Source organism: Anabrus simplex, chromosome 5 (genome assembly GCF_040414725.1).
Source record: "Anabrus simplex isolate iqAnaSimp1 chromosome 5, ASM4041472v1, whole genome shotgun sequence".
NCBI lineage: Eukaryota > Metazoa > Arthropoda > Insecta > Orthoptera > Tettigoniidae > Anabrus > Anabrus simplex.
Window position 1 is genome coordinate 136683295 of NC_090269.1, and position 15109 is coordinate 136698403.

The 15109-nt window shown below is 38.4% G+C and overlaps 1 protein-coding gene across 3 annotated transcripts in view; it reads left to right on the top strand.

The window, feature by feature from the left end:
• Positions 1-15109, top strand: part of Cul1 (cullin 1) — a 294055-nt gene that overhangs the window by 113453 nt on the left and 165493 nt on the right. For all 3 annotated transcript variants that reach the window (XM_067147140.2, XM_067147139.2, XM_067147138.2), the window contains one exon: positions 1559-1713. In XM_067147140.2, coding sequence (XP_067003241.1) covers positions 1559-1713 — 155 coding nt within the window. The remainder of the gene's footprint in view (positions 1-1558; positions 1714-15109) is intronic.

A 15109-nucleotide genomic window follows, 5' to 3' on the forward strand; every position in this document is an offset into this window, starting at 1 on the left:
GGCATTTCATGACCAACAGGTTGTGGTCAGAGTCCACATCTGTTCCTGGGAAAGTCTTGCAATCCAACACCTGGTTTCTGAATCTCTGCCTAATCATAATGAAGTCTATTTGATACATTCCAGTGTCTCCAGGTCTCGTCCATGAATACAGCTGTCATTTGTGGTGTTTGAACCAAGTGATAGCAAGGACTAAATTATGGTCGGTGCAGAATTCAACCAGCTGGCTTCCTCTTTCATTCCTTTGTCCCAATCCGAATTCTCCTACTACGTTACCTTCTCTTCCTTGGCCTACGACTGCATTCCAGTCTCCCATCACAATTAGATTCTCGTCATCTTTTACATATTGTATTAAATCTTCTATCTCCGTATATTCTTTCAATTTCTTCATCATCTGCTGAACTAGTAAGCATATAGACCTGCACTATTGTGGTGGGCATTGGCTTAGTGTCTACCTTGACCACAATAATCCTTTCAATATGCTGGTCGTAGTAGCTTACCCGGTCCCCTATTTTCTTATTCGTTACTAAACCTGCATTTCCTCTGTTTGATTTTGTGTTGATGAAATTGTAGTCGCCTGACCAAAAATCCTGTTCTTCCTGCCAACGTACTTCACTTATACCACATATATCTAACTTTAGTCTATCCATCTCCCTCTTCATCCCTTTTCAGATTCTCTAACTTACCACAATGATTCAAACTTCTAATTTCCACGCTGTGACTCGCAGAATGTCAGTATCTATCTTCCTGATGATTTCCCCCTCTCGTGTAGTTCCCACCCGGAGATCCGCATGGGTGACCTCCGGAATATTTTACCTAGTAGGAAGCCATCATCAATACATCATTCATGCAGGGGGAGTTGCATGTCCTTGGGAGTTAGTTACGGCTGTAGTTTCCCGTTGCTTTCAGCCGTGTAGCAGTATCAACATAGCTAAGCCATGTTAAGTAATATTTCAAGACCATATCAGTCAATCATGTAGACTGCCGCCCTTGCAACTTCCGAAAGGCTGCTACCCCCGTTTCTATGAACCATTTGTTAGTCTGGTCTCCCAGCATATACCCATCCGATATGGTTGCACCTACGATTCGGCTACCTGCTTTATTGGAACATGCAAGCCTCCCCACCGCGGCAAGGTCACATGGTTCACAGGGGAAGAAGCTTAAGATAAGTAATGAAAATTGAAATCCTTTGTTTTTTTATGGAAAAAATGAAATATTTTGGCAAAATTTTGCCAACTTAATGAACAATTGACTTGTCTACTAAAAAGGAGCAGGAACATGTACATTTCTGGACTGGTAAGTTATCTGAAAGTATAGAGGTAAATATTCAGGGATTAACATTTTTGACAAAATTAGCTTAATTGCTGCTTGCATAGCAATAAATAAAATTGTATTGCCTGTCCTCTTTTTTTAAATATTCCACACTTTTCTGTTTTCATTCCAGTACAGTACACAGGCTTTGGATGTCTTTCTTGTTAAACAATTTCATCCCTTCCTAATCCCCTACTTACTCTTAATGCTACTTAATTAGTGATGTTCTGATTTGTCCCTTTCTATGTAGGTTTAAATGAGGAGGATCCTGGTGCTAAAGGCCAGAACTTATCGGTGTACAAAGATTCTTTCGAGAACGTTTTTCTTGAAGACACAGAAAGGTTTTACACACGAGAAAGCACAGAGTTCCTACGTCAAAATCCTGTAACCGAATATATGAAGAAGGTAAGTTTTTTGTACTGAAGTATGCCTTAACAGCAAAGTGAAAGTGTTGCATTAATAGTGATCTACTGTTCTCTTAAATTAACCTTGTAGGGGCGCGCGGCTGTGAGCTTGCATCCGGCAGATAGTGGATTCGAAACCCACTCTCGGCAGCCCTGAAGATGGTTGTCCATGGTTTCCCATTTTCACACCAGGCATATGCTAGGGCTGTACCTTAAGGCAATGGCCGCTTCCTTCCAACTCCTAGGCCTTTCCTATCGTATTATTGCCATAAGACCTATCTGTGTTGGTGCAACGTGAAGCCAGTAGGGGAGAAAAGAAAAAAGACCTTGATATTCAGAAATAAAACTGAAATGTTCAGTTCCAAGTTTTATATCCTGGTTGATCTCTGCTGTTGTTCTGTGGAGAAGGAAGCAGATAGGAAGTGAGAGAGAGAGTGAGAGGGAGGGGGGTTGGTCATGGAAGCATTGTATCATACATATGTTTACACTAATGATATAAGAGGCCTTTCTAATCTTATCTGGATCTATTACCTTATTTGAAGATTACCTTGGGAATATTTTGGTCAGATATAAAACCATTGAGGGTTGCTAAAATTGTGAACTATTTCCTTGTCAGTTGTCATATTAATTTGTAGTCAATTATTGCAGACCTTACTTTCCTGGATACATATCTTCAAACTAGATTACGATTACAGCTCTCTTGCAGAGATTATTATTATTATTAATAATAATAATAATAATAATAATAATAATAATAATCTAAAGTAACCAAAATCAGTACTATTAGAGCAAAGCTCTTTTTCCTTGTTAAAGGCTTAGAGTCATAATGTTTATTACTATTTAGCGCCTGTACTACGATGTCAGATAAGTCTGACTCGTTGGCTGAATGGTCAACGTACTGGCCTTCGGTTCAGAGAGTCCCGGGTTCGATTCCCGGTCGGGTCGGGGATTTTAATCGCTTTGGTGTAATACTTCTGGCTCGGGGACTGGGTGTATGTGTCCATCCCAACACTCTCCTCATCATATTCAGACAACATACCACACTACCAACCACCACAGAAACAATAGTGATTATATCCCTCCATGTAGGGTTGGTGTCAGGAACGGCATCCACCCATAAAACAGGGCCAAATCTACCTGTGCAACGCAATTCGCACCCGTGACCCCACAGGTGTGGGAAAAAGCTGTAGGAAAAGAAGACTACGGTGCCAGATACTGTACATAGATGGAAGTTAAACATTTTATTGCATACTACCAATGAATTTTAACTACGATATTGTTATGCGGAAGATGTAGTTATATTTTTATTGCATTGGCAATAAGGTTACTGAAAGTATAGTGAAATTCTGCACGGATGTATACCTGTTCCCTGGTGTTATGGTTTGTTTAGGGCCATATCTTTTTAGAGTCCACAGACTCTTATTAGGCTGTAATGTGGAAGTTGTAGCCAAGAAAAGAATTAGGACTGAAATCTACAAATGTAAAGAAATTTGGAAATTAACCCCTTCAGTGGCAGGTTCTGGCAGACCTGTTGTGCCAAAAAGGTGAGGTTTATTTCAGAGGAAGTTATTTATTTTAGGAAGCAAGGAATGAGTAACAATTATTAGGGGAACATATTCAAATATTACCCAATGTTAATAATTATTAACTTTACACTCTATACTTTTTTTGCAGCAAGCCTGTGACATGGTTTCATAAAATATTGGTGTTTTGAGAATACTGTCCTGTGACCAATACCTTTTTATTTCAAGCTTTTGTATTATTCCCATCAACAACACTAATAAAATAAATTGCCGAATTTCATAAGAGTTTGTTTCTTTCCAAAACTGTACCCCTTATATGCGGAGATTTATTTACAAGGTTTTCAATGCACTTTTAGCTTACAAATTTGTTTTGGTCACCATCAAATTTACAACTTCATTCGTTAGAAAGGGTTCAGAACAGTCAATCGCACTCACTGCTGGTAATAATCCTACCCTCACACTAGGATTTCCCTAAATGGAATTATATTAAGTCACACACTATCCCCAGCCTTACACTATTTCACACGAATGTATGTTCAACATCTCCTACCATCACCTTAGCCTCTGACGTAATATCTTCTTCGATTTCACCAGAAATACTAGGAAGATAATCATCCGAAGAATCAATACAATCATTATCACTAATATCAGAAATACTACTGTCACTTAGAGATTCATCTTCGATGCAGTTCCTTATTTTGTCTTTAGGCTGGAACAGCTGGAAACCCTCCCGCCACCTGTTGAGAGTGCTTGTAAACATTTTCCGAAGAGGTTTTAGCACCCGATAAATTATTGGGCGATCGCAAAATGAACACTGGTGCTAAATGAGAATTTCTCGGGCGGTGACGTTATGGGCAAGCATGCGCCACCCGAGAATTTCTCGGGCGTGCCACTGAAGAGGTTAATTAAATATTTAACGAAACACAGAAGTTATTGTAGGAAATAAAGAGATTGAGAATCATAGGCCTACGTGGAAGCAAAAGATAAGATTCAGGTCCTGTATCTTTTCAAATAATTCCTACCACACAATTTAATCTTGTTTTTTGTCTAATACCAACTAGCACGAGGCTTTGCGATGGTTTAAAATGAACGTTATCATTCAGTTTTTACATTTTGGGGAGTCCATTGTTGGCTGAGCCTGTAAAATATACCCTTAGTTCATACATCAGTTGGTTATGTAGGAATGATTATTTTTGGATTTGACACTCATTTGAACCTCATAGAATTGGAATGTTTTAAAACCATACTTTATTTAACCTGTAGGACGTAGAAGCGACAAATGTGCGAAATTTTGACTTCGTACGTTGCATAGTAATGGAGGAATGAAGGTTTTATTTAGGAGTGAAATGTTTTAAAAATATTTTTTTAGTTTAACCTGTAGGATATGGAAGACCAACCTTTGTGTAAAATTTTAAGTTTGTACGTGAAATGGTTTAGAAAGAATAAATGTGATTTTCAGAGTCAGTCCCCATCTAAACCTCTTAGGGGAGAAATATTTTAATGTATATGATGCATGACACCCAGGGCAAATAACAACCTTCTTATAAAATTACAACTTCGTACGTCCAACAGTTTTGGAGGGATGGTTAATTTTGCTTCCAGAACTAACCTCATTTAACCCCTTAGGGGTGGAATGTTTTAAAATACAGTAGAGTCTCGTTTATCCGAACTAATTGGGATCGGAGCCTGTTCGGATTACAAAATTTTTGGATTAACCGGAAAATATTTTCTAATAATGATGTTATTGTTTTTATGTCCCGCTAACTATTTTTACGATTTCCGGAGACGCCTAGGTACCAGGATTTTCTCCCGCAGGAATTCTTTTACGTGGGAGGGTGTCAGTGAACAGTTCATGAGGAAAACATGGAAGAAATTGTGGCAGAGTCTCGCATTCATCGAGAGTCCAGCGGAAGCATCTGCAAATATCAATCTCCTTGAAAATCATTCAGTAACTTCCTGGGTGTGAGGAAGCCAATGAAAATGACATTAGCGAGTGGATGGAAGCTGACTGTCATCAATTACAAACAGACCAAGAAATTGTAGCGATGGTGGAGAAAGAATCTGGAGTGATGTGGAACAAAGTGACGACGAAGAAGACCCCAATGAACAAACGACTAGTGTCACGTTCAGATGCCGCGGCCGCCTTAGAACTTGCCGCACGCTACGTCGAGCAACGCTCGACTGCTACGCCGGCTGATGTGAAGTTTATGAGATGCTGGTTTAACACTGCATTTTTTAGTAGGTTCCAGTCACTATGGCAAAAGAAACTAACAGACTTTGTAAAGATAAACGACCAGTGATTGATGGTTTATGATGTGTAATTATGTTTACATCAAGTTATTCTAGTAAAATATGACTATTAAAATGCAAATAAATCTTAATTCTATAATATGTTCTTTCATTTCGATAAGGAGAATGTTTTTAAAAAATTAATATTTCAGTTTGGATTAACCGGACATTCGGATGAACGGGACTCTAGTGTAGTTCCTTTTTCTCACACCTAGGATTTAAAATATACCTCAATTCAGAATTTTTTCTTCGTACGTTAAACAGTTTTGGAGGAATTAATATTTTTGTTTACGGATCTTTATCCCCATTCAACTCCCTAAGGGTTTATTTTTTCAAACTTTCTGTTATTTAACTCCTAGGAAAATGGAAAGATTAAAGGAGATAAGAGGTAATACCTATATAATGGTCCGTTATTGGACATTATAAATTTTCCAGCTAACTCATTCTTGGTTGCCTGCGTTTCGCCCTCGTGTGCTAAGTTAGGCTCGTCAGTTGGGACTTAGCACACCACCCAAGACACAAGGCTAGTGCATACCGTGGAGGCCACTGCATAGGCTATTTGAAGCCACCAGCAGTGCCAATGCACTAAGAGAGCTATGTCTCATTTCCAAAAATAAATGCCTGCTTGGCCATCAAATGATGTAGATGTTGATTCCCATAGGGAACCTAAAATATTTGTCCTGAATATCTACATCAGATAAGAGGTAGTAAAATAAAAGTGTGAAAATTAGAAGGTATGAGGGTACAGGAAGAATTTCTAGAGATACTGAAAAAACATATTCCTGTTACTGAAGTAGGAAATGTGGAAGATGAATGATTCAACTTCAAGAGGAAATTTGTAAGTGGGACAGAGAGTGCCTGTGGTAGAACATCGAGAGTGAAAGAAAATGGGACACCGTGGTGGTATGAGAAGGCGAGAGCAGTGAAAGAAAAGAACACAGCATGGCAAGAATGGAGTAGAGATGAAAAGGATAAGAGCAAAAGGAAGTACAATGGAACCTTGATTCTCTGTTTTTGGGGGGACACTGGGAAAAAATAATACAGTCCGGGAAAACAGAAAATCCGGGAACAAATTAAACCAAACCAAACCCCATGGCCTGCAGATTACGAGGTGTCGTGTGGTCAGCACGACGTATCCTCTCGGCTGTTATTCTTGGCTTTCTAGACAGGGGCCGCTATCTCACTGTCACATACCTCCTCAATTGTAATCACGTAGGCTGAGTGGACCTCGAACCAGCCCTCATATGCAGGTAAAAATCCCTGACCTGGCCAGGAATCAAACCCAGGGCCTCTGGGTAAGGGGCAGGCGCACACTCCCCCTACACCGTAGGGCCGGCTGGAACAAATTAAAATAATCAACAATTTGGCAAAACAACACAATAGTTATATGTATAATGATGGTCTTATAAACACTCCTAAAACAAACCAAACTACAACCGTAGTGGGCCTTGACCTACCAAGTTGCCGCTGCTCAGCCCGAAGGTCTGCAGATTACGAAGGGACGCATGGTCAGTGTGATGGCTCTTATTCCTCTCTCTCTATACTGGGTTCGCCATTTCACCGTTAGATAGCTTCTCAGTTAACGGTAATCACGTAGACTGAGTGGGCCTACGTAGAACCAGCCCTCATATCCAGGAAAATATGTGAGACGTGGCCGGAAATTGAACCCGGAGTCTCCGCGTGAGAGGCAGGCAAGCTAGACCGCGCGGTCGGCTTCAAACATTAATTACACAAGTTAAATGTCTCTATACTTTACATTTTTACCAGAGAAACTTCTTGAGTTTCCCGTGAAAACTTCCTCATGTCAGCAACTTTGATCAGCCAAGCTCATGGATGAATCTAATAAATAATGCCAAGTCGAACAACAATCGATCAAAGGTAGTCTTTAATTCTCATATCTAATAAAATAAAGCACATCAGATACAAAAGCGTCCTACAGGATGGCAAAATCCCTTCCTTTTTTTTATCTTTCATTGTAATTTGGTCACTGGTGTACTCTTTGTAGTTAGTTTCTGGAAATCTTGTACCACGTAAATTAGGCTTACATAGACTTTTAAAGGTTATGTTGAACTCGAGAATATGGTTTTGAATGTAAGTATCAATTCAGTATCAATTCTCAAAAGTTCTCCAATATATTCAATTCTGCCCTTCACTAATCACAAGTAGCTTTGAAAGAGAGAAAAAACGATCAAAACTCCTTAAATTCTAGTTTATTCATGATCTAAAACTCAACTGCAAAGCTTGCTTGCTGCACAAACCAGTGGGAAATGACACAAACTCTTTGAATGTTACGCTACGCAAATAAAACAACTGCTGTTTTATAAGGATATTTTAACATAAAAACATAAACTTAAAAATCCCCGTTTTATATTAGTAGTTAAACATTAATGGCTTCATATATGTAAGGGGCAACATCCCTTTTGGGCTTGAGAACATGTTCATAGTACATATAACGTAAAAATGTCTAATAATACAATGATAAAACTCATTACAACAATTTAAAAATGATCAGTAAAAGGATAATGTCTATTAAAACATTTAGTAACCATTAAAATAGCTTGAAGTGTAGGTGAATGATGTTATTGGTGCATTGCTGTGAATGATTATTCTTACGGAACAATGAACGTAATCCTCACACGATGGCATTAAACTGTTTATAGTTGTGAACACTTCTACACCATAAGAGTGAACTATTGTGGACTGCTATCTTGTTACAAATGTCTTAAAATCACGTGTTAGTTGAAAAACGAATTGTATGGATGGATAAAACATCACCTGGTAAGAGTAATATGGCTTTAAGAGACTCCCTCTTGTTATATTTCGTCATAATGTTATTCAATATATACTGTCATTAATCTTCGAACACGGGACTAAAAGATCTCATAGATGGAAAACATTGAAACAGGTGAGCCCCTTGTGGTTGAGGAATAAATGGTCCTTTAGTTGTTTACGGAGGTATGTTTTCCATCTATGAGATCTTTTAGTCCCCTGTTCGAAGATTGACAGTATATATTGAATAACACAACGACGAAATATAACATGAGGGAGTATCTTAAAGCCATATTACGCTAACCAGGCAATGTTTTATCCATTCGTTTTTCAACCAAGAGATGTCATTTTAAGACATCTGTAACAAGATGGCAGTCCACAATAGTTCACTCTTATGGTGTAAAAGTGTTCACAACTATAAACAGTTTAATGCCATCGTGTGAGGATTACGTTCATCGTTCCGTAAGAATAATCATTCACAGCAACGCACCAATAACATTTATCATTCACCAATACTTCAAGCTATTTTAATGGTCACTAAATGTTTTAATAGACATATTTTTACTGATCATTTTTAAATTGTTGTAATTAGTTTTATCATTGTATTATTATCGTAATCTATAATTTTCATTTCCGTATTGACAATTGCACAATTAAAAATAGGAGAGGATTTCCACCAATCAATACTTATTTATTGTATATATTAAATTACAGGACCGGTTTCGACCTCATATTCAAGGTCATCTTCAGCTGAACCATACATACATATTTATATAATGAAGCTTTGATTAAGATTGTGGTGTTGAAGGAATGCCATATGATGATGTACATTTAGTTACATACAAATGGGGCACGTCTTAGCGTGAACTGGTGTATATGTCATTCTGTACAATATTGCAACTGTATGTCTAAAATGTTGAAGGTCTTAAAACTAGTGTATAAAACACGTCTTTTCCTAAACTAACTTATATATATGTACAAGATAAAAACAATATATAAAAACACTTCATGCATATGAACATTCGTTCTTGCTTGGTGGTCAATACATCGACTAACTTCCGTATTTAAGTCTTATTCACAGTTGTGCACTTCAGCTGCTATTCTTAGAGTTTGTAAAATTGCATGGATAAAAGTTTTGTCTTCCTGTGCGTATGTGAGATAAAACACTTTCAATTTAAAATAGGTGCCAAATGTATGGATGAAATTCAAGTAAAATATGTTCAGCTCTGCTGTGTGTGTTGCCCTTTTATTAGAACCAATTCATGTTGTCTTTTGGCGTCCGTGAATTTGGATGACATTGGTTTCAAAGTAGTGGCTCCTTTCCCATTTGTAGCTGTGCAATGATGTTATGTTTATCTGTGGAAGATAAGATTGAGTTATAAGTGATATTGTGTGGAGGAATGTCTAAGGGTTATGTGTGTGAATTGGAATGGCACGCCCCTCCAGTTTGGTCTGCCACTGCTAAGCAGAGTCCTGGAGGGGCGTACCATTCCAGCTGATGAGTCCAAATGGCACGTCTGGACGAAACTTTGCAAAATGCACATGGCCTAACCACCCAAAAGCTGGTTCTATTCCCGTGATTATAAGATCTGCAGCCGTGAAAGCCTTTTTTGATATTACATCTCCAATGGGGAAGTATTTTTTAAACGGAGAATTCATTTCTCCTTTAGCAGGTTAGCAAACTAGATTTGCTAACACTGCAGGGCCACACAGTTTGGTCTGCCACTGCTAAGCAGAGTCCTGGAGGGGTGTGCCATTCCAGCTGATGAGTCCAAATGGCACGTCTGGACGAAACTCTGCAAAATGCACACGGCCTAACCACCCAAAAGCTGGTTCTATTCCCGTGATTATAAGATCTGTGGCCGTGAAAGCCTTTTTTGATATGTATTGTCTCTGTGTTGGGCCAATAATGTTTAGGGCCATAAGAGAGGATCGAGTTGTCATCATCATCTAGAGTTGTTTTTGATAAGTTGACTACAGGTGGATGGAACGTCTTTATTATGTTGTCAGGATTGTTCCATTTTTTGGTTACTTTAGTAACATTTCTGCTTAGCGCTGAGTTGTTTTTGAGCATGTTGAGCTTTCTATCTAAGGTACTCTCTTTTTTAGATAGTATATTGAACAATCTGTTGTCAACTTGGGTCTGAAATATGTCCCATTGAGCGCTTGAGAGTTGTCGAGCTGCTTCAAGGTCAGACTCAAGAGTCGACTGTTTAGAAAAGATTTTTTCCTATAAAGGGACTTAATTTCGTTATTTAACCAAATCTTGTTAACTTGGGCTTGGGTTCTAGAATGGTTAGCAGAAATGTTTGTGGGTTTTTTTTGTTTTTTTTGTTTTTTTTTTGTAAGTTTTAGGAAAATGAATTAATTAATTTTAATTTCTTTTCCTTAGATCTCATAAAATCCATATCAGTACTAATAGTATCATATTCTAAGAGTTTTTATATATACCACTATCCACCTTTTGAAGTACTAAAAAAAAATCATATCATTTGTTACCTAGCAAAAAATTTTATTCCTTGAATAACAACAATTGTGAATTATACTGCATCATTTTTTTAACCTCAAGATCTACAGCAAGAGTGCTCAAGAACCTCTACATGAACTTCTATTTTTAATTCAAGAAAAGTGTCATAAGTGTTACAATTGTGTTGACTTCTTGCCATTTTTGTGTAGGCTGATGATGACATGGCCTTATGTCGAAACCAGTCCCATAACATATTAAATATGTTGCTACATTAATTCGTGCAACAATATTATTGTATTGAATAGGTGGAACATCTTTCTCTCTTTAGCATTGTAATACTTGTGTTCTCAATAGTTAAACACGCCTGCGGTCCGGTCACCATTGTTGCCGTTCAAACGCACCGAATACCCATGAATCTCCATCCACACTGACCAGTCTCCGTACCGATCTCGGCGCTGCAACTGGAAAACTTTCTGCTTGATGCCTATAAAACCTCATTTGGCTATGAAGTATTTCCCTACCCCTGGTGATTTTAACTAAAATAAACTGCTCTACATATTTCTGAAATGTCAATGCTAAATCCTTCTTCCAACCTGTAAAACATCAGGACGCACTTGGTACTGAAAATTTTTTATCCTTGCACACCAGCTGCTCTTGTGTAATTATGTATATAATTGTAATTCTCAACTATTCAATTAGATAATGTAATTACTATATAGTTACCAACTATTGACATTAGTTTTTATTACAAACATTTACGCTGAATGTTATAATGTAAATATTTTAAAACTTTATCTCAACTGTTCAATTGAACAATGTAAATACTGTATAGTTACCAACCTTTGACATTAATTTTTGGTTACAAACATTGACGCCGAACACTACACCTTTTCTCCCTTAATTGTTATAATGTAAATATTTTTAAACTTTTTTTTTTTCCTATGATTGCGTCAACTGTTTCTCCAGAGCACCACTGCCGAACTCTACTATGTTAATTTTAGGCATTGATGCTGACTTTTCATCTATAAACCTGTATGTTCAACCATCACTTTTGTACAACTATTTCCCATACTTAGTTTTTGTAATTGTATTAATAATATGTATTAATTTGTACATGTCAACTACTAACCAGTTACCTGATTTTTTACCTTGGGGTGATATTTTGACTGATGATGCCCTCAATGAAGGGCGAAACATGTCTCAAGTGGAATCAATAATAAATTCCTAATTTATAAAATTTATATGTATTGAATAGGTGGAAAAAACAAACCTTTTAGCATTTTACATTCAGTATCTTCAATACGGATAACAATGATTTTTATCACTTGCAACGGTTCGTTTTTGCCGATGTGATTGCAGTACTCATAAGTTTGACAGTGCGCGAGACACAGTTTGGGAAAGAGTCCTAGTGATTAATAAATGCAGTTTATCTGGCCTCGTGGCTTCTCTCAACGGCTCGAGGTAATTGTTGTCGCCACACCGAAGTGAAAGGTGCGCTCGCGGCCAAGGGAGGCCGGCTTGTCCGCATGTATCCAGCAATGTGCTAGCCGTCCTAATGCTGGCGCTCTCCGGAGGTGTACAACTGAACCCAGGACCTAACCAAAGCAATCAAGGTATGACATTTTTCTATCAAAATGTGAGGAGTATGCGTAACTCTCTTACTGACTTTAATGCTGGACTAAGTGAAGGGAACTATGACTGTATTTGTATCAGCGAAAGTTGGCTTAACGAAACTGTAGTTGGTACTGAAATATTAACGGACAATTACACTGTATTTCGTAAGGACAGAAATTCCGTGAACACTTCAAAACTGGATGGTGGGTTTTTTTTTACTAGCTGTGAAGCCTGACCTTGGACCAGTGCCGAAGCCTGAGCTTGCTGGGAATTTGGAGTGTCAAGTAGTGAAAGTCAACCCTCAACCTGGTCGTGTTGTCTTCATTGTATGTTGCTACCTGCCTCCAGATGAAGTGAACGACCGGCTTAGCGACCTACGTCAAACATTGGGAAACATAACATCTTCTCAACTCACAGGACACTGTTGTTGTGTGCGGTGATTTTAACTTGAGCCAATTAGCTTGGAAAACTGATGAATCGTCGAAAGTACAACACATTATCAGAGAAGCGAGGAGGTATTCTTATTTCTAGAAATTATTAATGAATTCAATTTCAGTCAGATTTGTGATTTTCCTACTAGGAATGGTAATTTTCTAGACTTAATTTTAGTCTCAAACGAATTACTTCAGAGTGGAGAGTGCGTCAAAACTGAAAATGTAATTCACTGTGATCACCAAGCCATCGAAATCTTTCTGTCTATGCCACGGACATTTCGCCTCAAAGCGCAAAACAGTCATATTTGCGTGGAAGAAAGCTGATTTTTCTTTAATGAGGTACCGTTTATCCCTGTGCCCCTGGGATATGATTAAAGAGTCCCACTCTCTGGATGAAGCTATGAGCACTTTTTATGACTTACTATATGCGGTCATAAAAGACAGCGTACCATTTCGAAAGATTATCATCAGAAAATACCTTGGTACGACTCAGAACTAATCCAGAAACTGAAGGAAAAAGAAAGGGCGAGAAGGAAATACAAAAGATCAGGTCAAGAGTGCGACTATGTGCAGTTTTCGACATTACAAAGTGAATGTAAAAAACTGCAGCGTGCTAAGTACAGGGACTACATTAATTCGGTACAAGATGACGTCATCACACGCCCTAAGCGCTTTTGGAATTTCATTAATAATAAAAGAAAATTTTCCTGTCTGCCTCCCACTATTCTAATAAACAGAACTGAAATCCACGCAAAACATTAAATTCTAAACACATTTGCGCAAACTTTCGCAAAGTACCATTCTCCTTCCGAGCCCTGCAATGCAACTTTTTCTCCCCAATTTTCAATAGATCCTGTGTCTATTCAAACTTCTGTGGTAGAAGTGACATGGATCCTGTCATCGGTGGATATCAACAAATCATGTGGGCCTGACGAGGTACCTGGCATCGTCCTCCGTGAATGTGCTTCCCAACTGGCAATTCCACTATGTGAAATTATAAATAAATCATTTAAGTGTGGGTGTTTTCCATCTGAGTGGAAAAAGTGTTACGTAATCCCTATCTTTAAAAAAGGTGAAATGGTGTTGTTCGATAATTGTAGACCAGTAGTGCTGCTCTCACTTCTATCGAAGGTGGCGGAGAAAGTGTGGCTCTTTTAGTCAGTACATAGACCCATCACAGCATGGATTTGTTAAAGGCAGGTCAGTTGTTACCAATCTGGCAGTTTATTTATCCTCAATTTCAGATGCATTGGACAAAGGTAAACAGGTTGATGTGATATATTCTGATTTCTCCAAAGCCTTAGACTCTTTACAACACGAAGCCTTGTTGAGAAAGTTGTCAGCGTATGGAGTGTCTGGGAGTATTTTCGAGTGGCTAAAGAGCTACTTGACAAAAGAATATGTTTTGTCAAGTCCGAGGGTTTGATCTCTGGCGTCCCACAGTGATCACTGTTAGGGCCCCTTCTGTTTGTTTTGGTTCTAAATGATATTAGTACAGTCGTTCAGAGCAGTGAATATCTCTTGTACGCTGATGGCTTGAAACTATACAAAGTCATAGAAGAAGACAGTGATGGCGATTGTCTACTGTACAAGAGGATCTGAAGCAAATATGCGAGTGGTGTGAAAAGTGGTCCCCCTTAAAGTGAATAAATTCAAGTGTGGTGTCATGTCATTTACTCGGAAATTAACACCTGTATTTTACAGATGTAAAATCAGTGGGGAAAGTTTAAATCGTGTGGAGGAGTTTAATGATCTAGGTGTAATTGTTAGCAACACTAATGGCTTATCCTTTGAGAAACACGTCAGTGGTATTATAAAGAAATCTTTCAGACTCCTGGGGTTTGTCAAAAGGAATTGTAAAGATTTCAGTAATATTGCATGTGTCAAAACACTGTTTTGTTCCCTGGTGAGACCCTGTCTCGAGTATGGTTGTGAGGTGTGGCTCCCGTATCAGAAAGGCCACATACACCATCTCGAGAGAGTACAGATAAGGTTCATGAAGTGGATTAGTTTTGGATTCCTGGGCATGCCACACTCTTCAAGCAGGTATGAAGAATTTGTAAACATTCTTGGAATGAATACGCTGGCAACGCGCCGAAAATGTGCAAACGCAATGTTAGTGATTTAATGCTTGAAAAGTAAAGAGGACTGTCTGGCTATACTGGGGCTGATCCCACTTCATGTTCCAAGCAGACAAACAAGGCAGATATGTACATTCTACCTGCCCAAATGTAGGGTGGTTGCATATGAAAATTCTTGGTTCAGGCAAGCCCTTAGGACCTTAAATCAGCTGGAAGGGTC